Genomic DNA, 24,297 nt, shown 5'->3' with positions numbered 1-24,297 from the left:
ACAAACAGCACGGGCAGAAGCTTGGCTGGAGCTGGCACCGGCTGTGCGGGATGCCGCCACGTCTGCGGGAGGCAGGAGGTGATTTGCGTTCTGTCCGGGCCGTGGAGGTCCTCCAGGATGACAGAGTGAGGGAAGGGAAAGCTGAGTGGGTGAAGGGAAGCGTGCGTTGATGAAGGGTCAGATGTTCAGCTCTCACTGTAGATACATCTGTAGGTAACAAGCAGCATTTCATAAAAAGAGAAAGATCTCGTCACGTATCCATCCCAAAGACATCTCTGGAGGAAAAGAATTACAGAACCACAAGATCAATTGGATTGGAAAAAACTTCTGAGGCCATCAAGTGCTGCCTATGACTGATCACCACCTTGTCCCCTAGACCATGGCACAGAGTGCCACGTCCAGTCTTTCCTTAAACACCTCCAGAGATGGTGACTTCAGCACCCCCCTGAGCAGCCCATTCACCCTTTCTGTGAAGAAATTCTTCCTAATGTCCAACCTAAACCCCCTCTGGTGCGACTTTAGGCCATTTCTCTCGTGCTGCCCCTTGTTCCCTGGGAGCAGAGCCTGACCCCCAGGGTGAGGAGCTGTGGAGAGCGGGAAGGGCCCTCCGAGCCTCCTTTTCTCCAGGCTGAGTGCCCCCAGCTCCCTCAGCTGCTCCTCACAGGACTTGTACTCCAGACCCTTCACCATCTTCGCTGCCCCTCTCTGGAGAAGCAGCGAACTTCATTGCACGTCCGCTTTGGGAAAACGTCTGCTAATCGCCGGGATGGGGGAATTCAGGGGGATAAGCAGGGATGTTTGTAAGACTGGTCATGGCTGCGCCTTGGGCAAGGACACCCGGCCCGCGCCGCAATGGGGGCGCTGCGCCTTTAAGGGGCGGGTCATGGGGTCCGGCCCCCGGGCGCTCGCTCCGCCCCCGCCCGCTGGCCCCGCCCCGGTACCGCTGAGGGCCCGCGGGACGCGGCGACAGCAGCGGGGAGAGGAGCGCTTGTCTTGCTGCCATCGCCATCATGCAGCGCCGGGTGTTCGTGGTGGGCGTCGGCATGACCAAGGTACCGCCGCCCTCTCCAGCACCCGTGTGTGCGCGGGGGGACACGGCCCGCGCCAGGCCGGCCTCGGCGGCGCCCCCCGGCTGTCCGCTGAGGGGGAGGTGCTGCGGGAGCCGCCCGCGCCCTCCCCGGCGCGGCTGAAGCCCCTCACGGGACGCGGTGGCACCTCGGGAGCGCGCTGGCAGAGTCCGGTGCCGGCCCGGCGGCCGCGGCTCCGCGCAAAGTTCACCCTCGCTCGGGGTGTGGGGGAGGCCGGACCCCGGCCAAGGTGAACGTGGTGCTCCACAGAGCCGGTCGATAGAGCAGCCCTGCGGCGGGCACGGTGTCCCTGTGTCCCCACAGCCGCTGGCCCAGGGCCCGTCCCGGGACAGGGGCTCAGGGAGGGCAGGGCCCTGCAGGGTCTGTCCTGAGGCGTTTCTGTTCCTGGCCCTGGGGTTGTGAGCGCACGGTTCGCCCCGCTCAGCTCCTCCGCAGCTCCCCGGGAGCAGGTGGTAGCCAGGAGGGCGTGGGGCTCTTCTCCCAGATAACAAGGGATAAATTGGCCTCAAGTTTCCACAAGGCATGATTAAAGTTAGAATTAGGATTAAGTAAAATTCCTTCGCCGAAAGGGTTGTCAAACCCAGGAACAGGCAGCCTGGGTTTGGCAGTGCTGGGGGAACAGTTGGGCTTGATCTTTAAGTCCTAAATGATTTTATGATTTTCAAAGAGGAACAGTAAAAGAACCATTTTTGTCTTGATAGATGAAGCTTAAGACGATTTTGATATTTGCCAGAGTAATCAGAAACTCCTCCTTCTGGCCACCTTTTAAATAATAACTTTTTGTCTTGTTGCTGCATGGGTATCTCTGCAGCATGTGATGTGATAGGGGAGGAATTGAAAGGGTAAAGGCAATTCTGTTGATGTTTGACTGGACTAGATCACAGAATGTAGTAACAGAAGTTATTGAGCTCACTTGTGATGTCCTCATGGAAGAGACAAGTAAAACCTGTCAGACATCATATTGCATCTTAAGTATTTTACAGTGAAATCTTTTAGGACTGTATTCCTTGTATTTGATTAACATTAATGATGTAATGACTGCTAAAATTTGTTATATCTTCTCACAACAACAGTCCACGTTTCCTGTGTGTGTAACTATCAGTTCCCCAGTGCTCTGCATTTTCAAAAGTGGCTCATCTCAGTTACCACTTGAGCATGACTTGAGGAATTGTCAGGATCCTCTTCTCCTCACTGGTTAGCCCAAGCAGTATCAATACAGACTTCTACAATGACCAACTCACCAACTGTTTTTTCTCATGACCTTTGCTATGTAGATTCTCTGTATAAATTAATGAAAGGAGGCACTGCAGAAAGTACAGCCAAGTGATATGACTGACTGGAGTCAGGGACATAAGCAGAAGGAGGCAGCAAGTTAACTTTCATATGCTCACAGGAGACATAAAAGAATCTGTAGGATTATAAGTAGTTAGCATGAGGATTTTTTTTAGCAGTGACACTTTTTGTTAGTTATGTAAAAATGTAACCCACATGTACTTGTGGTGGTCTCTAATGAGTCACACTGCGAAGAAAATAGAAATGACACCTCTACTCCAATGGTGAGGAGTAAGGTTTGATAAATTCTCTACAAAGAACAAACATGTTCTTGTTACAAATAGGATTATAAGAAAAAAAAAGGGGAAAAAAAAGTGTAACGGAAGTATTTATCAAAGCTTCAATGAATATTATGATGAATTGGTGAAGATTACAGTTATTCTCTGTCCCACCCACAGGCTTTGGACAGGATTATTGTCCATCTCCATAGTCATGGATCTTCTTTAACAGTGACCAGAAATGGCTCTCAGCTCCCATAAAGTTGTACTATTTTCTTCTTTTAGCCATTACAGGGTCTGGCAGCAGCACTTGGGAATTGTAAAAATTTTGTACATGCACTTTTGGGACAATGAAATGATGTTTTTTTGCATTATTTAAAACTTATTTCTAAATTAAATATAAAGCTTTTATATGTACCAATTTGAGCAAAATATGAGTTAAATCTCACTGTGATTTATTCTCAGCTTGGTTTCCTTCCTTTTCTCTTGCCAGTTTTCAAAGCCTTCTGAGAGGAGTGCTGATTATCCTGACATGGCTAAGGAAGCAGGTAATTTAATAATAAAGCATTTTGTTTGATTGCTGATGCTTATTTTATGTCTTACAGCCAATATTTTTATTACACATATGAGGGAAAAGCTACTGTTTAATGAATAGATACATCTGAAAAACAGATTTAAAACTCAGACCACTTTCAGCAAATCCATAGCTGACCTGTCCAGGTCAGCCCTTCCAGGCTGAAGTCAGCAGGATAGCTTAAAATTGGATTGTGCACTTAAATAATTGAATACTTACCTGTATTATTCAAAACCTACTCTCATTGGGGTGAACAACCTTGGTGCATGAGCACAGAATTGATTGAATGAAATTTTCTGATAAAGAAGCTTGTTCAGAGCTCAAAATACTGTGAAATTGTCCTTATTAGAATGAAATTGTCCTTAAGACCATATTTGCACCATATAATAAGGAATTTCTACAACTCTCATTTGTGAATGCAGGACTCATACATACTGCTCTATGTTTGCTTGTTGTGGTTGTGAGAGCTGATTATTTTTTTTTTATTATTTTACCTTCAATTTTAAACTTTTTTTTAGGTCAGGCAGCTTTAGCTGATGCTGGGATTCCTTATTCAGCAGTGAAGCAGGCATGTGTGGGTTATGTTTATGGTGAGTATTGTTTGATTGGGATGTGACTTCTGTGACAATTGCAGACTTCTGTGTGGATAAATGAGGAATGGCATCAATAAGCTTTCTATTAAGGGGAAATATATTTCTGTTCCAGAGAGATTTTTCCATTTACTTTCCTTCTGGTTCTCTATTAGCTACTGTGTTGTGGCAACTGAAGTAGGGTCAGTCTGCTGTGGTACCTAGAGCAGCTCCCAAGCCACACCTCTAAGACCCTTCTGTCCAGTCCAGTTATGTCCCTTTGATTCACAGACTGTGAAACAGAAACAGAACAAACTTCTGGTTTTAAAATCTGAGGAGTTTCATCTTGTTTCTGAGGTTCTTTACTATGGATACCTGAGTGCCATACTCAAGGTGACAGCTCAGAAGTTCAGGATTACAGTTTAATTGGTAGCATGGCAACAAAAGCAAAACTTTAGTGAGTTTGTACTGTATTTTAATGTTGTGTTTCTATTTGAAGGTGACTCAACCTCTGGGCAGAGGGCAATCTACCATGGTCTGGGTCTGACTGGCATTCCCATCATCAATGTTAACAACAACTGTGCTACTGGAGCCACTGCTTTGTTCATGGCCAGACAGCTTGTAGAAGGAGGTGGGTTGGTTTGTTCTGTGCACCTCAGAGATGCAGTAGGATGGGGTATGAGGATCTACATGTCTTTTCCTGTGTCATGAGCTGTATGAACCTAGTCAGTTCTGCCAGTTGTGTTTTTGCAGTTGTGTTTCTGCAGTAATTGTTTGGAGGAGTGCAGAAGAAGTGGCATCATAGTACTGCAGGCACTAGATTCTCCAGAGTGAAAAGGAGAATCTGTTCAAAAGCTTAGGTTTTTTTCTTGTAGCTTGAAGTTTATACAGGCATTTAACTACTGTATGTTTAGCATAGAAGTGTTTAACTAACATGTTTTTGGAAGGGAGGGGGGAGAGCAGTCTGACAGCCCATGCTTTGAACCATCAGATTAGTATTTCCTCCTATTTTTGCAGTTCGTTTGTGGACTTTGATACTTGCTTGCACTGATGCTGATGTTTCTGTAATGACAACCATAGTAACACTGTGTATGATTGTTTAGTAATTGTAACTGAAACGTGAATGCTTGGTTGTCTATGAGAGTTACTGTGAGACAATTAAAAATAAACCCCAATCCTGTAGTGATCTTTCATTCTTAGATATCAATATCTTGTCCATCTTAATGTGACTCTTTCAAAAATGAAGGTGGAAGGAAGAGCAGCTGGCAGGTGTTTGTGTACATATCTTGTAATGGAAAAGTTGTTAGTACCTAGTGTCATTTTTAATCACATTGTGCTTTAAATAGCCACACATTTTATTTTAAGGTTTGGCAGACTGTGTTCTGGCACTCGGCTTTGAGAGGATGGCAAAAGGATCTCTTGCTTCAGGTGTAAGTGTCCGAAACACTTGATATGTTTGTGTTTGTACATGAGATGCACTTCTTCATCATACTCTGAGATGTATTGTCAGTAACACCACTTGTTTTACTGTGTTCCTGTAGGTGATGACAAAAGAAACCATTAGTTTGATCTAAATAAACTTTTAGTGAGTTCTGTGATTCTCATGGCAGCTATGACATACTATAAAAAAATCAATTCTAAAACATTCCATGCAAAATTCATGTGTCATGTCTGTTGTATTTTGCCAAGATTTTGTTAAAGGCTGGGTTACTGGGGGAAAAGTAAAATACCAGATAAAATGCTGAAGCTTCGAGAAGTGTCTTTCTCAAACAACACAGCAAATCAAAGAAAGATTCTGGCTCTTCTGCTCTGATGCTTACTTGATTGACCTGTTAGCACACTCTCCCAAAAACTAAGGGCTCCTTGACTCTTATTTGTTTTTACTGGAGAAGTGTGTGTGGGTTTGTTTGTATTTTGCCTTAAGGCAAGCAGTATTAGCCCATATGTCATTTAACTGCAGAACTGCCAAATTCAATAATATATTCAAGAGGTTTGGGTGAAAAACGTTAAATTTAGCAAGTGATAAAAATGAGAAAGAGTTATCTTTTAACATGCTTTGCAATATTTCATCTAAGCTTCATTGAAAATACTACTAGAGTATTAATTTTATAACTTGAAACTATGTAAATGGCAGGATTTTAAGTGAGGTGAAAAATATCTAAAGTCCCCGGCTGAAAATAGTGACTGTGATACAAATCCTGTTGCAGTGATTCTTGTCATGAGTCAGTGCAGTGGTTTTAAAGTCAAGCATTTTCTGCTTATTTACTTTTTTTTTTACAGCTGGGAAATTATAAATACTTCTGATCATGTCACTGAAGTGCAGCATACTTCCCAGGGACTTGTTAAAATATTAGAAAAACCTATCATTTGCTTGAAATCTGTGACAGTTTTGTGGTGATGTTGAAAAGAAAAGGAAATTATTATTTACTTTGTATTACTGTTTTCAGTTTGCAGACAGAACTAATCCTATGGACAAACATTTGGAAATTATGATAAATAAATATGGTCTAGCAAGTGCTCCAGTGGCACCTCAGATGTTTGCAAGCGCTGGCAAAGAACATATGGAGAAATATGGTCTGTTGAAATACATTTTTTTCATTGTCTTCTCTTTATGAAGTGATTTAAAAATAATAGGATTTTGTTTTAAGAAATGGTAGCATTAAGGTCATAGCTCCCTACATTTTATCCCTTAGGATAGGCAGATGGGCATGGGGCTGAACTGTTTGGCAAAAGCTGTTGTGTATTTGATTTGATTTAATACCTAGTACAAGGCTGCTGCCACTGCTGTTTGCTACCCCCTAATCAGACAAGGGAATTGGCTCCAAGGTAACAGCCTGGCCTGTTGTGCATCTTTTATTTGCACTTTTAGGCTATTATATGAAAAAAAAAAGATATAGACTTAGACTCTGCAATTTCATTGCAGCTGTTTTGCACTGATAGGAAAATGATCATTTAAGTTTCAGTAGTAGAATAATATATCAAATAAAATGCACTTGTTTTCTGTGTTTTTATGTGAGTGTTAAATATGCAAGTGGGTTGCTCTTTCAGCTAAAACTCAGCCATGTTTAGTAGTCTTTATCTAATTTTGAAGCCTCAGCTGAGTTCTAAGGAAAGTCTTCATAACATTGTGTCTCTTGTAAAGATGCTTGTAAAGGTCAGATTCTTATGACACAATATTTAAACTGTTATGTCAGCACGGTTTGAGCAAACAAAGTATTTAAACACACAGGTTTTTTTCCCCTTTTCAGGGACAAATCCAGAATACTTTGCGAAAATTGCGTGGAAGAACCACAGCCATTCAACCAACAACCCGTGAGTCACGTACTCTGCCTCTATAGTCAATGTTCCTGGTTGTTGAAAAAATTCATGCACAATAAAGTAGTATTTTTAGAATACATTCAGAATATTTTCAGCATATGTTCTTTATTATGGAATGAGAAAATAAATAAATTATTCTAGAAATATATGAAAAACTAATTCTCTATCCAGTACCTTATACTTTGTAAAGAGAGTTCTATAGCTGCCTAATAGTGTGATATTAGTATGTCTCCTGCTCAATCTGAGATGGCATCTGCTGTGTGCTTTCCTTAGGTATTCCCAGTTCCAAAAGGAGTACACGTTAGATGAAGTTCTGCATTCTCGCAAAATTTTTGATTACTTGACTGTCTTACAGTGTTGGTAAGGAGAGGACTTTGCATTGTGAAATAGATCTTGATGTTAAGACAAATATGGTAGGACATCTATTTAAATAAATCTGTTTGTGTGTCAATTATAACTTACAGATTGCTTTAAGTAAAACTTTTTATAAAAAAAACAAATGTGGAAAATCTGTCATGACCAAACATTAGATACCTGCTCTCAGTGTAATACAGTGAGCTGAAATAAGTTTTTTACTTTGGGGTTCTAATGTAATTCTGTTCATTTACTAATGTGTATCCATTGCTGTTAAGTGTTAATTCTTTTCTTCAGCCTTTCCTAAGCACTCTTGGAGGGTGTATATATGTTTATATATGTTTATAGCCAAGTAGAAGCTTTGATTTTTCCTAAGTTGAAAAACCTTAATAACACATTTCTATTTTGATGTAATGATTTTCAAATGTCTGGTATAAATATTACTGAAAGTGTCCAATAAGCACTGATGGAATTTATAGTTTCAGTGGTATCAGCCAAAGAAAGAGGGGTTTTGTTTTTTGGGGTTTTTTTGTTTGTTTGTATTAAAAGATAAATCTATGGAAGATCAACAATCTAATGAAGATTGACATTACTGATTTAGAACGATAACATCATTATTTCTCTTTCAATCAGTCCAACATCAAATGGTGCTGCAGCTGCAATTTTGGCTAATGAGGAGTTTGTGAAAAGGCATAAATTGCAGCCAAAAGCTGTGGAAATTGTAGCACAGGTGATGGCTACTGATTATCCAAGCACATTTGAAGGAAACAGTTGTATGAAGATGGTAGGTTTAAAATTCTGTATTCCCTGGTACTCATTGGGGTGGTTTTTCTGAGCTTTTTTGTTTATAGTTTTGGGTTGGTGTTTTGTGGGGGTGGTTTTGTTTGCTTTTGGTTTTTTTTTTTAGGTACCTGCAAGTAGTGATGCTATAAACATTTTCATGTCAGTGAGCAAACATATTATGCTTTGTGGTGCATGTAAAATTGATTTCATATGGACAGGTGTGGAATAAGCAAGGAGTATAATTATGGAATGACAATAAGTAACTTATAAACAGGCTATCAGAAACCTAGTTTTAAACAAATTATTTACAGGCTATTTTTTAAACAACTTTAACAGCAAAAGAAAATTCCTTTCATTTTTCTCTTTATAATAGTAATGAAATTTAAAATAATCAGGTGGATAATAGAAAAAAGTAACAAGACAATTTGAGGATTTGTTTCAAGGCTGTTGGTCTGAGTCGTGCAAAAGAACAATTTGGGTTGTGATCAAGGTTAAGGAAATAGAGGATATTCCCCAGAAAGGTTTTGCATGCCAGCAATAAACCTTAGAATGTTATTTCTTTCTAGACAATTTTTATTGCATGAATATCAAACTCTGACATATGATGCATTAAAAAAAATCAGAATACCATCTCCTTCTTTCACTGACAGGATCTACAGAAGCACAGTTAAGTGTAAAAATTAAACCGTGAGCTATACTTCCGTAATGATATTTTAACATGGAATTTCTCCTTTTTTCAGGTTGGCTATGACATGACTAAAAATGCTGCACAAAAATGTTTTGAAAAAGCAGGGCTGAAACCTACAGATGTTGATGTGATTGAACTTCATGACTGCTTCTCAGTTAATGAGTTCATCACCTATGAAGCTCTGGGACTGTGTCCAGAAGGTAATAGCAGCAATGGAGATAATTGTTTTATCAAAATGAAAAGCACCAAGGATACCCAAATCAAGAACTCCTGTGATCTCAAAGGCCCCTTTTTTGGAGGTGCATTCTATCATAATCTTACCCGAAGATTTCCCTCCATCTATGTATTTCCTTTTAGGAAGACAAATATAGGACAAGAATTGCCTGTGGGGGGCCTCAGCAAGTCACTGATCTTTGAAACATCTTTGTCTCAGAGTTATTGGCAAATTGTCAACGTGCATCTAAAGTCAACTGTGTAACAATGCTCAGATTAGTTTAGATCAGTGAATTTGCTGGATTTACAACAGATTCAATGGCAGTGGAGTTTAGCTCTGTGTATGTAAGTAAAATCATTAAAATTTTCTGCTGAAGAGTGTATTTTATGATTTCAAATAAATAATGCATTGAACTGCTATTTCAGTTCATGATGTATTTAAATCGTAAACATATTCTTGTTTTGCACAGATTATCATCTGATATAATCTTCCTCTAATTTGTTTTTAACTAATTGTGAGGAAATACCATATTCTGGCACTAGGTGGTATCTTATGTCTGAGCTTTCTTACTGAAACAGACATTTATGGAACTCCAGGAAGACATGCCTTTGCCTTTGAATATCTGCATTCTACTGTCACTTTTGCTGTGTTTTTATGGTATCTGCAGCAAAAATGATAAATGTTTGACATATTTAAACAGGTACATTAAGCTCTTTAGGTTCATTCCTTTAATTGATGCAGAATAATCCTGGTGGTACTTGTCTATTTGACTAATTAGCCTTGTGCATGGTTATTTAATAGTGCTGTTCTCACAACCCTTTGTCAGTCTGGCCTTAATAGTATATGAAACTTATCTTGGCATGATAGACTAATTAGGCATAAAGATTAAAGAAATGGCATAAGCCACTGTGGATTTAGATGGGCAAATCTAACCTGGTATTCTCATTTAATGGCACTATGGAACCATGACAGATCTTTTTTACACTTCACTGTTAATAATGTGGGGTGGAGAAGCTGGTGCAAGAATTAATTAGTAAGAGCCTGGTTCAAAGGGAGAATTGTCTGTAGTCTGGAAAGCTAAACAATTCTGAATATTAGTCTTCTGAGTGGTTTTATTCACTATTTTAATGTCTTAATGCTCCCATTAGTTGGCCTTTGTGGTGAGGGTTTGTGTTCAACTTGGTGTTCACCTTCCAAGTCCTGGGGGTCACAAATTACAACTTACAAAAAATGTAATTAGCACTTCAGTTTCATAAACAAAATATAGATAGCTTCTTTATACTGATTATATCATCATGCTGTATACACCAACAGAACAATTCAACTGCAAATTAAAAACAGCTTTTGTACAAATGCTTCTCTTCCATGTCATGCTTTCTCCAATGGTATAAGCAAGTCTCGTTAATGTAGTTTGGCCAATTTTTGCTCTTTGTGAAAGATGAGCTGTAACATTTCCTAGGGTTTGACTGATATGCAGCATCTCTGGTACATTACAGCAGAACTGAAAAATCACTTACAAATAAAAAAAGAACATTTTTCTTACATGAATACTGTTTTATAGGAAGAGCATGTGACCTGATCGACAGAGGAGACAATACTTATGGAGGAAAATGGGTTATTAATCCCAGTGGTGGCTTGATTTCCAAAGGACATCCTCTTGGTGCCACAGGTATGCAAAACCTTCATTTAGTCACACCCATTAGATAAGAGATACAGCTCTTGAGCAGGCAGGTGCTTCCCACCTGTGCTTGAAACGTGAGGGCCTCAAAGCTTCTTCCCTCAAGTCTTCTTTTCAAATAATCCAAGTGTTGGAGCAGGGTAACACAGCCTAACCTTCCTAAATAATTGCTCAATAGTACAACTTCTGAATAGTATTTGAAGAACTGTTCTAATATGATGTCATCCTTTAAAATTCTGGTTTGGAGGATTTTTTCTTGTCTCTGAATAGCCTGTACCATTGTCAGCTCTACTAGAAGGCTATTTTGTTAAGTCTTCAATGTCAAAATATTTATCTGATGTTTACCACAGAAGCTCACTTGGTCACCATTTCCCAGCAACAAAGATTTCCCCTTTTTTTTGTTTGTTTGGGTTTTTTTCTTTCTTTAAACTGCTGTTCTTGTTCCTAAATGAGTTGACTCTTGGACAAAATGTGTTGGATTTGTGAAGATAATGCACCCTCCTTGTCTGGAAATGAGAAGTTATCAGAAAACTGGAGAAGATGAAACCTTGTGAAACACCAAATCTTAATCTAAACAGTTGTAACAGTGAGATACAATATGCAGTTAAGTGTGGGGGCCAGGGAAAGGGTTAGGAAACTTTGGAGGAAAAGGATTCCAGATAAATGAGACTGTGGATGTGTGTAACAGGGTGAGAGTATTGCATTGCCAGGTTTTATGTTATTTTTTGTCAGTTACACAGTGATAGAAGCAGAGGCACTTAGTGGCATTCTTGCCTCTCCAGTGCCATGGGATGGAGGAAGAGTCAGTAAAATGCAGAAAATGACAAGTCTTAGCCTGCCAGCTTCATTTCCCTTGGAAGCAGTCTTGGGGCCAGTTACATGCTAAGCAAGGGTCGTGTAAATCCTCTGAAATATCCAAGCCATTGCAGGGCAGGCTGCAGCACAGTACACACCCTCTCCTTGAGGCTGAGAGAATGTGAATGAAACCTGTTCATTCTCATCTATGACTGGAATTTTATAAGTTCTTAACTCCTTCATAATGTGTCAGTTAGCAAGATGTACAATTCTGTGCATGAAATGCAGATTGCTTGTCTGCCTTGTCCAAAGACCTGTGCAGTTGTCCAGGGGAAGGGAGAAGAAGGGATGGGGGAAAAGGAGAAAAGTGTGAGGAATGTGCAGAGACAAGCACAAATCCTGTGAGGAATTCCTGAGGCAGCTGGGGGCTCAGCCTGGAGAAAAGGAGGCTCAGAGAGGACCTTCTCACTCTCTCCAGCTCCCTGGAAGAAGGGTTGTGACCAGAGGATGAAAGGATACAGCCTCAAGCTGTACTGGGGAGGTTTAGGCTGGACATCCAGAGGAATTTTGACAAAGAAAGGATGGTTAAACGCTGCAATGAGCTGCCCTGGGAAGTGATGGAGTGTTGAAGGAAGGACTGGCCATGGCACTCAGTGCCGCGGTGCTTGGTCATAGGCAGGGCTCTTTTCCAACCGAATGAACTCCGTGATTCTGTGCGTGCGGCGGGGCCGGGCCCGGGCTGCAGAGAGAGCTGGTGCCATAGCGGGGGAGACCGAGGGTGAACATAATCACAGAGCGTCAGGGTCGCCGTGCAAAGGGGTTCCCCTTCCTTTGGGTTTCCCGGGGACATCCAGTTCCCTCGGGGCAGCTCGGATCGCTGGGAGTTTCCCAGATCCCGCTCCCGAGCCCCTGTGCGGCGGGGCAGGCCGCTGGCTGAGCTCGCTCTGCGCTCGATGTTTCAGGGCTGGCGCAGTGCGCGGAGCTCTGCTGGCAGCTGCGCGGGCTGGCGGGGCGGCGGCAGGTGCCGGGGGCGAAGGTCGCGCTGCAGCACAACCTGGGGCTCGGCGGCGCCGTGGTGGTGACGCTCTTCAGGATGGGCTTCCCCCGGGACAGCAGGTGAGCCGGGGCTGACACACGCCGGGGGCTCGCCCGGCACGGGGAGAACCGCGGGCTGCCGCCGCCAGGCCTTCCGGAGCGCTCAACTGGGGCTACGCAGAGCGCAGGGACAGAGCGCCGCTGGCCCAGCCTGGCTGTCCTGCTTCCTGCGCCCCCGAAACTTCGTTGTGTTTGAGTTATTGCCGCTGCTCAAGGGGGACATTGCCCTGTAAAATAAACACTCCTGTGTTCCTGTCTGTACTGAAGTTAAAATTCACACACTCTCGTGTCACATTGAGCACTGAGAGTTACTGAAAAGCTCAGACTGGCTTGTAGAAATAGCTAATGTGAGGAAGAGTGATGTTCGGAGGGAAAAAGCCACCAAATAAAAACCATTCCAAGAATAAAACAGGCCGCATTAAAATTAATTAATTGAAACTAGATATCTGCCAAAACCAGCAACAGATTCATGGGAACAGAGAAACTACTGCTTTCACTGCTAAAATTGTTACTGGTGTAAAATTGTTACTCTGTGAAGGATTGCTTTCAGCCCTGTTTCATGTGATACTGTAATTCCGTAGAGTTCTGGGGTGTTACTGGCTGCAGAATTGGCACTTGCAATTGCAGCCTATTTCAGAGTGGGAGAACACTGATATGAAGGTGTCTGCCCTCTGCTGTAGCTCAGTGCTCGAATGGACAGGAATTGAGAGAAAACACTTAAAATTTGTATTCTGGTATTTCAGGGGAGACTTACAATACAGTTCCCTTTACATTTTCACTTTCAGCTTTCCTTAGAAAGGTTGACTTGCTTATTATGGGTATTATGACTTTTAAAGCTCGATCCCAGTGCTTTGTTTTCTTTGAAAACCTGTGAACAGCAGAATTTATCATACACTGGCCTTTCAGAAAGAAACACACCCCTCCCTCCCAGCTCATATTCCTAACATCTGTTTCAGCTAAACCTGTGCAGTTCCTGGGAGGTGACAATATAACTTGTGGAAGAGGTGATGAGAGAAGGCACTGAATTTTGAAGGACTGCAGCAGTGATTTTTTGTAGTGTCACAAGTGATAATTCCATCTCTTTTAATCCATAAGAGGTTGTACCATGTGAGGAAAAATATGTCTTCTCATGGATTCTTTTCAAACATGCTCACATAACTTTTCAGTGGTTGGTACAGTTTTACATCTTAAGGGAAAAGACTGTTACAGGGAGTACACTTTTTCCTATTGCTTTGAGCTTCATTTTTAAAAATATTGTCACTTTATGGAAAATGATGCTCTTTTTATATCATCAGCCTTGAGGTGCTGCTAGAAGTAATCCTTCCTTTCAGGGACAGCTTTTCATGTACAGATAATATTTCTCCTGTCAAGACTTAAGTCTGATTTACTATAGGTCATTTCACCTTCTCTGGTGTTCAGGATTTTTAAAATACTTTCTTTAGTACAACTCAACCCAGAGAAATCTTAGCAACACTCATTTCATCTTATCCTAGAGAAGCTTAAATCCCCTTAGTTCTCCCAAAGGCTCTGTGTGGGAGATCCCTGACACAGGGAGTTGCACCAATGTGTGTCAGACTTTGGAATGGAACAGTGTGGCTGATGTGCTCAGACACCCCTTATGTAACTGAGTGATGATGTGCATTGTGTAATTAAGGGAAAGGTGGTGAAACTCCATGTTTGTGGAGAGCCTTCACACCAGTTTCCTACAGTACAGTTAGTCACTGGTTCCAGATCAAGCCTATGGCTTTAGTAATAGCTGGTAAGAACATGCATCAAGGCAGCAGGACTTGATCAGTTTTGCATTAGTTTTTGAAACAGTTCTGCTTTTTGTTTGGTGGCTTTTTCTCAACTTTACAGTTTCCACTCTGTTAGTCCAGCCTTGGTTTCTTAGCAAAATGGATGTGTCTCCTTCAGATGAGACAGTGCCCACTTTGGCTACCCTGTCACACATCTGCAGGGCAGTGTCATACCAACCCAATAAGTTCCAGCAACATTTCCTGAGCAATTCTATCACTTTAGCCATATCAACCCTGACCACAGTTCTGGGCTCTTCTGCCAAGAGATGGTAATAGCAGTGAAGCTGTTCCTCCCGCTGCTTAAATTGCCATTTTGTTGGACATTTCTCTGTACTTTGGCTCTGTGTGTCCTTGCAGGAATCAAGAATTGGGTTCCATGTTGCTATCAGGCCATGCAGGGTGATTTCTCCAGAGTATCAGGAATAAGATTAATAATTTACTTCCACTGTAAAATTAATCTTCAGTTCATACACACAGAACACGCAGATATCTGGAGTGATTGTAGTTCAGGCTATCAAGAGAGCAAGCTTCACTTTGATAGCAGAGTTGCTTTATACTGATGAAATGTTTCTTGCTGGTGTTAGGCCTATTGGTGATCATTTGAAGATGTTGAAAATGTGATTGAAAGTGTTTAAATTAATGGGGTTTTTGTTTCAGCAATGGCCGTATTGCAGCTGTGCCTCTCAGTGCAGCTGTTGATGGATTTAAAGCAGACCTGGTCTTCAAAGAGATTGAAAAGAAGCTCCAAGAGGTATCTGATTACTTTTACCTACAACAGGATTTTAATTGATAACAGAATGTGTGTGAAACCTGTCGGGAATGTATTGGCATCCACCACTTCTTCAGGACTGCTCACTGAAACAAATACTATAGATTTGGATTTTGTAATTTTTACAATTCTTTGTAAAAGAAACCTTTTACACTGTGCCATGATTTTAAGTTACTTTTTTTCCAGATAGTTCCAACCTGCATTAGGATATTTCAGTGGAAGCAAGTTTATATTGTAGGTGAGGAGCTTGCTAACTAACCAAAGAAACTTTGTGTTTGGTGTTAGGTGCTTGCTTTTTAAGTTTGATTAGAAGAAGAAATTGCATTTTGTCAAATGTATGTCAGGACAAGGCTATTAGGACTATTCTTCTTAGTTTAATAGATTTCAATATAGATAGTCACAGTTTAAGGGTTTTTGTTTGTTTAGATTTTTTTGATGGTTGCTTAAATGATGCATAGTGGGAGGAAAAGATATTTTTATATTAGTAGAAATGGTGAAGGTTTTTAAATTACTTTTGTTAAAGACTAACTGAAAATTATGTTGAAGTAAATTACTTTCTCATTCCGTGGTCATTACAGGAAGGAGAGCAATTTGTTAAGAAAATTGGTGGAATCTTTGCCTTCAAAGTAAAAGATGGTCCTGGTGGGAAAGAAGCAACTTGGATAGTAGATGTGAAAAATGGTAAAGGTTCTGTGGCAGTTAATTCAGGTCAGTGCTCTTTTATTATGTCATTGCAGAACACACATAAAACCAATGAATACACACTCATATTCTGTTCCGCTCAGGCTGCAGTGACCTTGAGCAAAAATTATATAGAGCTACCTTAATTTTAAACTTTCTTATTGCTGACACTCCTAATCTGTGGTGTTTCAGACCAAGAACTAAACAGCTTCTGCTCTGAATCTGTCTAGAGATAATAGTGTATTTTCTTATATTTTCTTAGAGGCTACATGCAGATCTGTCATATAATTTCACAGGAATCAGAATGGAAAAAAAAAAGGTGAAAATCAAACCTCAGGGATTTTGTTACTCTCACCTCTTAAAATTTGGGCCAAAAATGTAATTTTTAGCTGTTTCTTCAGTTGCTTTGTTGGAGACACTGGTAAGCAGTAAACTGGTCTGCCTTGTCAAGTTACTTCTCCTCTGCAGGTAGTTAAGCAACAAAACTTGATTGGTTTCAGTGCTGTACCAGCTGACATAAACTTCAAGTTCCATTTTGAAATAAGAAACAGACTGGGTGGTGTTGGGGAGCCCCATTAAAATATTGAGAACACAAGATTTGTACCCTTGCCATGAAAATGTCTTGTCACAAATCTGAAGTCACACACCCTAGTAATGAAAATGGAAAATAAAAAAACAAAACAAAGGCAAGAGCCAGTCCTCAAAATCTGATATATCCATGAACCTGCATCACAAACTTAATTAAAAACATGATGGGGATTTGATTCAGAAATTCATTGCTGTGTTATTACAAGAAGAAGACCACAGTCTTCTGTTGTGTGGGTAACAATTTATCAAAGATTTCAATCTAATAATAAGATGAGTGTAGGAAAAGATTTGTGAAGGTTTTAGCCCTTTGGTTTATGCATCAGTATTTACGTCAGGGTTTATTAAAATAATTTTCCAGCTTACTTTAGTAAGAAGATCCTAGAAACTTCTGTACTTGAATTAATTCAAATGAGTGCTTTCAGAGTGCACATGTTGTTCCCATGGAAGAAGAGGGCAGGAAATGCCTGAAATGTCAGTAATGAGTATCTTAAGAGAGTGTCACAGGGGAAAACTCATCTATTCCAAGCTGATCTTCATACTAGTAAATATAAGCTTGATAAAGCTGAAAAATGATTATCAGTGCTTGCAGTGAACATTCTGTCTGGACACAGGTAGATTATTATTTATTAGCTTTTCAGGAAGGCCCATCTTTCTTCACTGTTGGGATGGTCTGTGCTACAAGGTGGCCCAGCTGCCTCTTGGCTTTGGGTGGCCTCTTGCAGGTATTGTTTTAATGGCTCTTGCTTGTACATACTTCAGGTATCATTTGCTGACCTGTGGTCTGAAGGGATGCTCCACACAGTTGTAGCTCCTATAAGTGTTTCAATTCTGAGTTTGAATCTTCATTCTTCTCCTGTCTTGCAGATAAGAAAGCAGATTGTACAATCACAATGGCTGACACTGATCTGCTGGCACTCATGACTGGCAAAATGAACCCTCAGACAGTAAGTACAGCGAAGATGACCTGATCAGGGAACTGGTTGGTTGTTTTGAATGTGTTTAAGTTGAAATCATTTGAATGTTTTCATCCAAAACTGCCATGGCTGATATGAAAAATGACAATTCTTGGTGTGCTCTGAACAAATCAGCCAAAGTGAGATTCATCAAGAAGGATAGGGATGTATGTCAGATATCCTGCAGGGATGTGTCCTGTGTGATATCCCAGAAGGAGATATAATAGTGCTTGGTTTGCAGAGAAGAGGGGCATCTAGTTTTTGCAAAATGCCATGAGATAGAAGGAATGTGGCCCTCTTTGGAGGGCTTTACCCCCATAGCTGACATTAGTGTAAGGAGTCATCTTGATGTGGAAAGTAGAAATTGAGGTGAGCATGCACTGAATACCTGTCATTTTTTTTTTGTTGGGTGGTGAGTTTGGGGGGTTTTTGTTTGGTTGGTTGGTTTAATTTCTTTTTTTCATTCCTCTGTGCACCAAAAGCAGTCATAGTGTACAAGTAAGCCAGATGTTTAAGTTAATTTTAAGTTGCTGTTCTGTGCTTCCAGATTTGAAATGCTCTGGATAACTGTTTCAAGATTTTGGTTTGGTAATCATGGGGTAAATTTTGCAAAATGAAACGTGTCCAGGAGAAGTTTTTAGATAAAACATATTGTGGAAATGTTGTAATATACATGTAGAAAACTCAGAAGCAACTCCAGCTTTATATCTACAGTTTGGATATTTTGGGGCATGTAGTTTATCTCCTTACAATGTCTGGAGGAAAAAAAATCCAAATTTTTTGCATGTCTGCTTTACAAAGAGACATTTGTAAAATTGAATTGATCAGGAACAAAGCCAGTTAAGGCTGAGGAGGACTGAGCTAAGAAATCAGTTGTGGCACCTACTGTCACTGTGGCTTTATAGTTTGCAGTTGAATTAATGAGCTTGTCTGCTATGAGCAGTCACCACCCAACCATGGGCTGTTCTGCCTGCTCCAGGTGCAGACCCATGGCTGTGATAGTCTAAGAAATAAGCAAGTTTATTCTCTTTAAATATCAAAAATATAATAAGAATACAACTTCCTCAGCTTGTTGTCCTGCAGTCAGACAATACATTTATTGCTGGATGTGAGGTGCTAGAACTGTTGGAAATACCAAACTGCTAATCCATAATAACCCATAACTGTCTGGAGGGGTGCATTTGAGATGATATGTTGTATTGCATTTCACAGAATTTTTCTTTCTTTTCAGGCATTCTTTCAAGGCAAACTGAAGATTTCTGGGAATATGGGCATGGCAATGAAACTTCAGAATCTACAGCTTCAGCCAGGCAAAGCTAAACTTTGAGCTCAGTAGAGTAAATAGTCAGTACTTGATATTCTTGACAAAAAAGTAGAATTAAACTAGACATTATCAATAATTTGGCACAGGCTGGGTTTGATTGGATCTCTCTCACCTAAATTCTGTGGTTAGAGACCTTAAATCTCTTAACAATTTCCATCAGTTTCTCTATGGCAGAGCTTGAGGCACTAACACTTACAAAGGGTACATGGTGGGGCTTTGTGACAGCTTTTGTTCTAATCAATATGGACAATTTTGTAAAAATTAGAGCTGAATTAAGCTGCTTACTGTTGTTGAGGTTAATTGGGAAGAGTGGAAAGTTATAAATAGTTTGGCATATCAATGAAATGAGTTGCAATTTTTAAACGCTGTAATAGCAGATCACACAAATGCTTTCAGACTTCCATTCTCTCCAATTTGCTGCTGCTTACATTAAAATGATCTTGTAAAGGGGATCTCTAACATTTTTTTAGAATAGGTTTTAGGGATTTGCTATAAAATACTTTTCTTATTACTACTTTGGAATTAAAAAATAAACAAAATATCCAGAAGTAAGCAGGAACTAGAATGCTGCTTTGAGGTTCACAGGATTTGATAATACTTCACCTTGAAAACAGATTAGATTTGCCAGGAGAGCAGAGAGGGAAGATAACCAACATGTTACCTGTTTTCTCCTGGTAAAATCTGGTTTTTGATCATGATGAAATTCTTGTCAGTTATGTAAAAGCTTTAAGTTCTGTTTTGGGAAAATGTATTCTGGTTGGAAGTTTAATAGAAAATTAAATATACTTTTCCTGTTCTTTTGTGTGTCTCTTTCTCATATTTATAAACGTGGATTTCATGTTAATGTACTGAACTGAGTATTTTATTCAGGTTGTCACAAAGGATACCTGCAGGCATCCACTTTTGCCTCCTCAAGCATTTCAGTACATCATCCATAAATTTAATCTCAGTCCATTAGACACATCTCACATCCTCCCATACTTGGGCTGTGGCTGAGGAACTTACACCGAAACTTTCACTTCCCTGGCTTAACTAAAGTAATAATAAAAAAGAGCAAATTCAAGCCAATCATTCTGCCTCTTATTGGGAATGGTGACAGATTGCTGAGCAGTTAGAATGGCTCTATTGCATCAGACTAAAAATGCTTCTGGCCCCCTGGATTTTCTCCCTGTTGGTACATTGGAAGGAAGAGGAAGATGATCAATCATCTGTTTTCTCAGAGTACTTTCCTAACTGCCACTGATTGTCCTTTTTTTTTTTTTCTCAGCTCACCAATTTGAGCCAGAAGTGAATATGTCAGGATTGTCTTTCATTAATTTGTCCAGTCCCTTTTGGAATCCTTGGACAGCTTTTCTAGCATGGATCATGAGTTTCTGTACCTACACATCATATAGAGCTGATCTCACTCCTTTTCTATCCTATACATTGCAGTTTTATACCTCTTAATTTTGGGGGGCTTTTTTGAGGGGCTTTGTGTTTTACTGGAAGAACGGTGAACAGCTTCAGAGCATTCCTGGTGTTTATATTCTTGTCTTGTCACCTTCAGGTTTCACAGCTTACAGAGAGATCATTCTGTTTAACTGTGTCACATGGAGAGACCCTTGTAACCTTCTGTCCATCCAGGTATCCTTCCTGTATGCAGCATTCCAATTGTCCTGTTAAAAAGTTTTCAAGATACAAGAGCATTTCTGCCTATATTTTTCTTTCCCCAGTTGCTTTTCTGACCAGTCCTTGTTTTGAGGTGGTGTTTTCTTAGATCTCTTAAAACTGGGGGCTCATTCCTTTCATACTAACTCAGTGCTTATTTCTGCACTGGGAAACGAAAATATTTTAAATTATTTTTCTATATGCATCAGTTAATTTGTATTGAATTTCAGCTGTCTTTTACTACCCAGGAACTCAGTGGTCAGGCCTGGGTTTTAATATCAGGATGAATCAACATTTGTGACCCCGCTGTTCATCATCTTTTCCAAGGCATTAGTTTTCTGTTAATTAGGACAAATATGGCATTGCTCCACTGTAAACTTTTAAAAGTACAATCTGGTCATATGAACAGTTTCCTCCTGTGCATTGTTTATTGACTTATCTAAAGGATTGAAATAGATAGGAGTCATAGCTCTCAAATGAAAGCAGTGTTTAACTCCCTGTAAAATAACACTTGCTATTGTACTCACTGCTTTTTCCTAAGTTCTTGCCATTTGGCTTGTGGGTTAAAACAAAGGGGACTTACAGGATTGCAGCAGTAATTCTGTCCAGAAAACAATTTGTTCCTCCTCTTGAATTACTGATACTACCAGAAGAACTCTTGAGGAGATGTCTGTTATGCAAGCTAAGAATATGCCTTTTTCAAGAATTTTGAGCACACACACAACATACTTTTGGCCACTGTTGGCCAAATTAGTTTTGAACTGTAAAAAAGATAACATAGATAATAGTAGTTCATCCCAATAATAGTTCAAGTAAGATTGCTCAGCTGCAGAATGAGATTAAGTTCTTTAAGGGGGGAAAGTTGCACAGAACTATGAAGGGGAAAAAAGGTAACAAAATAACTTTGAAGTTTGTTTGCTACCAAGAGGAATAATGTCCAAGGCTAAAGCCCTGATTTCTCCCTCAGAGAAATCTGGGTTTGCACAGGCCTGGGGCTTTCAAGCTTGAGCATCTGCAGCTGTGATGTCATTGAAACAGAAAAATCCCAGATTAAACCTTCCATTCCCATCAGCAGTAGGTAGAGGGAGTAGTGCAAAGGTTAGCACAGCCTGCAGCTGAGAGGACTGGTCAGGCTGGTGTTTCTCCTGCAGGATTTAAGGAGATGGAGTAAAGGACAAAGTCGTTTATTCACCCCATTTACCTGCTAATGTCTTCTTTTGACATCTGTCCTGTATTGCTTCTTCACCTTCAGCACCTTCTTTGTGTTATAACTTGCTGAGAGTAATTTTTTATATAATAGTTCCCCCAATTTTTTGGGAGTGAGGGGAAAGGTGTCTTTTTCTAGAAATCCCAAATCCTCCATGAACATTCTGCAGTCTTCGAATATGACAACTTTGAATAAATAAATGTTAAAGTGCATAGAAGTAATTTACTTTCATGAGGAAAAGCTCTGTGGTGCAAAGCAGCTTTTGACATGAAGTTCTGTTACTCATTTTTTGCATAACTCAAAGCATTACCTAAGTCTGTACCATTTTAGAAATCTTGCTACAAAGGTTTTCTTTCTCACTCCCTAATGCTCTGTTGACCAAGCAGTATTAAGTTCTTCTTCTCCAGCTAAAATCCCCTGTAGCTTTAAATCAGCCTTTTTAATGAAGTTTATGTTACTGCAATTGTGTTATGTTAACTGGATTCCTTGGGGAAAGAATTAGAAAGGAAGCTAGAGGTACCAAAAGGTGGCCAGTCACAACACAGCAGTGCTTTAATTTTGGTTTCAAAGGCCTTGTGTAAAGGAAAAAAAATAATTGGAATCTTTTAGGCAGAGGGTTTGGTGTTCTCAGACTCTCAGGTCACATGAGGGGCAATCTCACCTTTAGACATTAAGATGCTTGGGAGGGTTGTTCTTCCTTCATGGGCTCTGGTGAGCACCCCTTGCCAGCTCTTGGTTTGGGTATTTTTCCCAGCTATAATAAATGTGACAGCCAGAGGTGTTGTCAGGTTGGAAGGTATATCTTACCCTTATTTTCTTTTGCAAAATGCATGTAATTCTTGCTTATTGGAATTTTCACTATAATGAAAAAAGCAAGGAAAACATGACATGATTTGTCAGAGTTGGAGCCACTGAGCAGAGTTGATACCTGACACAGCAGATCTGGCGTGCAAAAATTCGAGTGAATGCTTTGGTTTTGGAGCACAGATTTTATTTTTAAACTTACTTGAGTTTTGTCTTTTCAGCCCTGCTGCTTTGCCTACTAAGAAATAGGTTCAGTGCAGAAGAATACACTTACTTTTGAAAATGTATGTGTGTGACACAGTCTGGCAGGTGACATTGTGGAGGCTCTGCCTGTGTACAGCACATCCATACAGTGTGGGATCCCTCTGGAAAGCAGCAGTCAGGAGGCTGTGAACAGCTGAGCACAGTTTGTGGCAGCTGGGTCAGAGAGCTGGATTTTTGGGCAAGAGATCATCTCAGGATGCAGGAGGATGGGATAAAGGGCCTTGACTACATCTTCCCTCTTAGGATAGAAAAAACTGCAGATAGTCACGAGGTTTTGTCCATTTCCCATATGTCCAATTCATCTGAGGTCAGATTCAACTCTTACCTCCTTGGAACAGGAAATCCATGGCTTCCTGCTCTGCAGAGCACCGAGAGCACTGCCTGTCAGCTCTCGTTAGGCAGAAAAGGGTAAGAATGCAATTAGCCTGGTGGATAAAAGGCAGGGAAAAGTCTCTTAACTATGAAAAATCAACACTTGAGGAAGCAAACCACATGTGGAGAACAAATGCTGGAAAAAGCCCCAACTGTTTGGAACAAATGCTTTTATTACTTAAATAAACAGCAGCGTAATTTGTTGGAGTGACAGTGTGAGCTGTTCTGTACGCTGTATCTCTAAGAAGAATTTGTTGCTAACTTGAAAGCAGATGGCTTTGTATGGCCCTGAGTGGGTTTTCTGGGAAATGTTAGCTATATGCTGTGATACAGGAACAGAAACATCCTAATAATGCTGCAGGAGGCTAAAAGGAACATGGATAATATAAAACAAGTTCAAAATATGCTGTGTCTGTATCCCATATTTCAGGTAGACTCAAAGCTGTCACAGATTTTTTTTTTTTTTAACTGTATGTGTCCTCTGGGAGAACAGACATCTCAGAGTTCATTTGGATCAAAACAGATGCCAATAGGCTCGTGGTTAGGCCATGTTGTGAATTCTTAGGTTTGAAAAATACTTCCTGCTTTGGAGACAAAGCCCCCTTTTATTACTTGTGTTTTGATTATTCATTTTTTGAAGCAAAATGACTGCAAGTTACTTAGAAGAATTTTAATGATTTTTTTTCTGTCCTTTCATCTAAAGGCACAATACCAGCACATAGCAGAGAAAACTTCAGGAATGCCAGTATTTCTGTAGAGTCTTAATCAAATAAATAAAGGTGAGAGTAAAGAACATTTTGTTACCTTTTAAGATACAACTAAAACCTCCAGAATTCCTGGTGGCTCACTCCAGGCAGATCACAAATGAGCTGATTCCTGGAGAACCACTGTTCTTGGAGCTCAGGCTTCAGTAGATCTGCTTATATCTTTTGTTCTGTGCCATGTTGCTGATTGCTGTGTCTGTTATTTGAGTTTATCACATCACAACTAAATTTAGCCTGTTTAGGACAGTGACAATACTGGCAGAGCTGAGCAGGTCTCACATGGAATATACTGCATAGTGCAGCTTGGCTCTGGACAATGCTAAAGTCTGCAAGAGTTTCTTTGAAATCTCAGAGCTCAAGGTTGCCAAGCCTGTCCTTGACCAGCACAGGGGCTTTTTACTGCTGGGCAGTGCAGGAGGTTG

At 40.4% G+C, this 24,297-nt stretch overlaps 1 protein-coding gene across 1 annotated transcript; it reads left to right on the top strand.

Annotated features, from left to right (window-relative positions):
* The first annotated feature begins 930 nt into the window (after nucleotides 1-930).
* Nucleotides 931-19,665, top strand: SCP2 (sterol carrier protein 2). The gene is made up of 16 exons (XM_084211339.1): nucleotides 931-1,052; nucleotides 3,132-3,186; nucleotides 3,731-3,802; nucleotides 4,281-4,412; nucleotides 5,147-5,211; nucleotides 6,229-6,355; nucleotides 7,030-7,093; nucleotides 7,373-7,459; nucleotides 8,087-8,237; nucleotides 8,977-9,124; nucleotides 10,700-10,807; nucleotides 12,574-12,727; nucleotides 15,160-15,253; nucleotides 15,850-15,979; nucleotides 17,405-17,484; nucleotides 18,725-19,665. The coding sequence occupies exons 1-16, from the start codon at nucleotides 1,011-1,013 to the stop codon at nucleotides 18,818-18,820; spliced, it is 1,605 nt and encodes a 534-aa protein (XP_084067465.1). The 5' UTR covers nucleotides 931-1,010; the 3' UTR covers nucleotides 18,821-19,665.
* The last annotated feature ends 4,632 nt before the right edge of the window (nucleotides 19,666-24,297 follow it).

This window comes from Fringilla coelebs, assembly GCF_963513975.1.
Source record: "Fringilla coelebs genome assembly, chromosome: 9".
Taxonomy (NCBI): Eukaryota; Metazoa; Chordata; class Aves; order Passeriformes; family Fringillidae; genus Fringilla; species Fringilla coelebs.
This window is presented reverse-complemented; position numbering and strand designations above follow the sequence as displayed.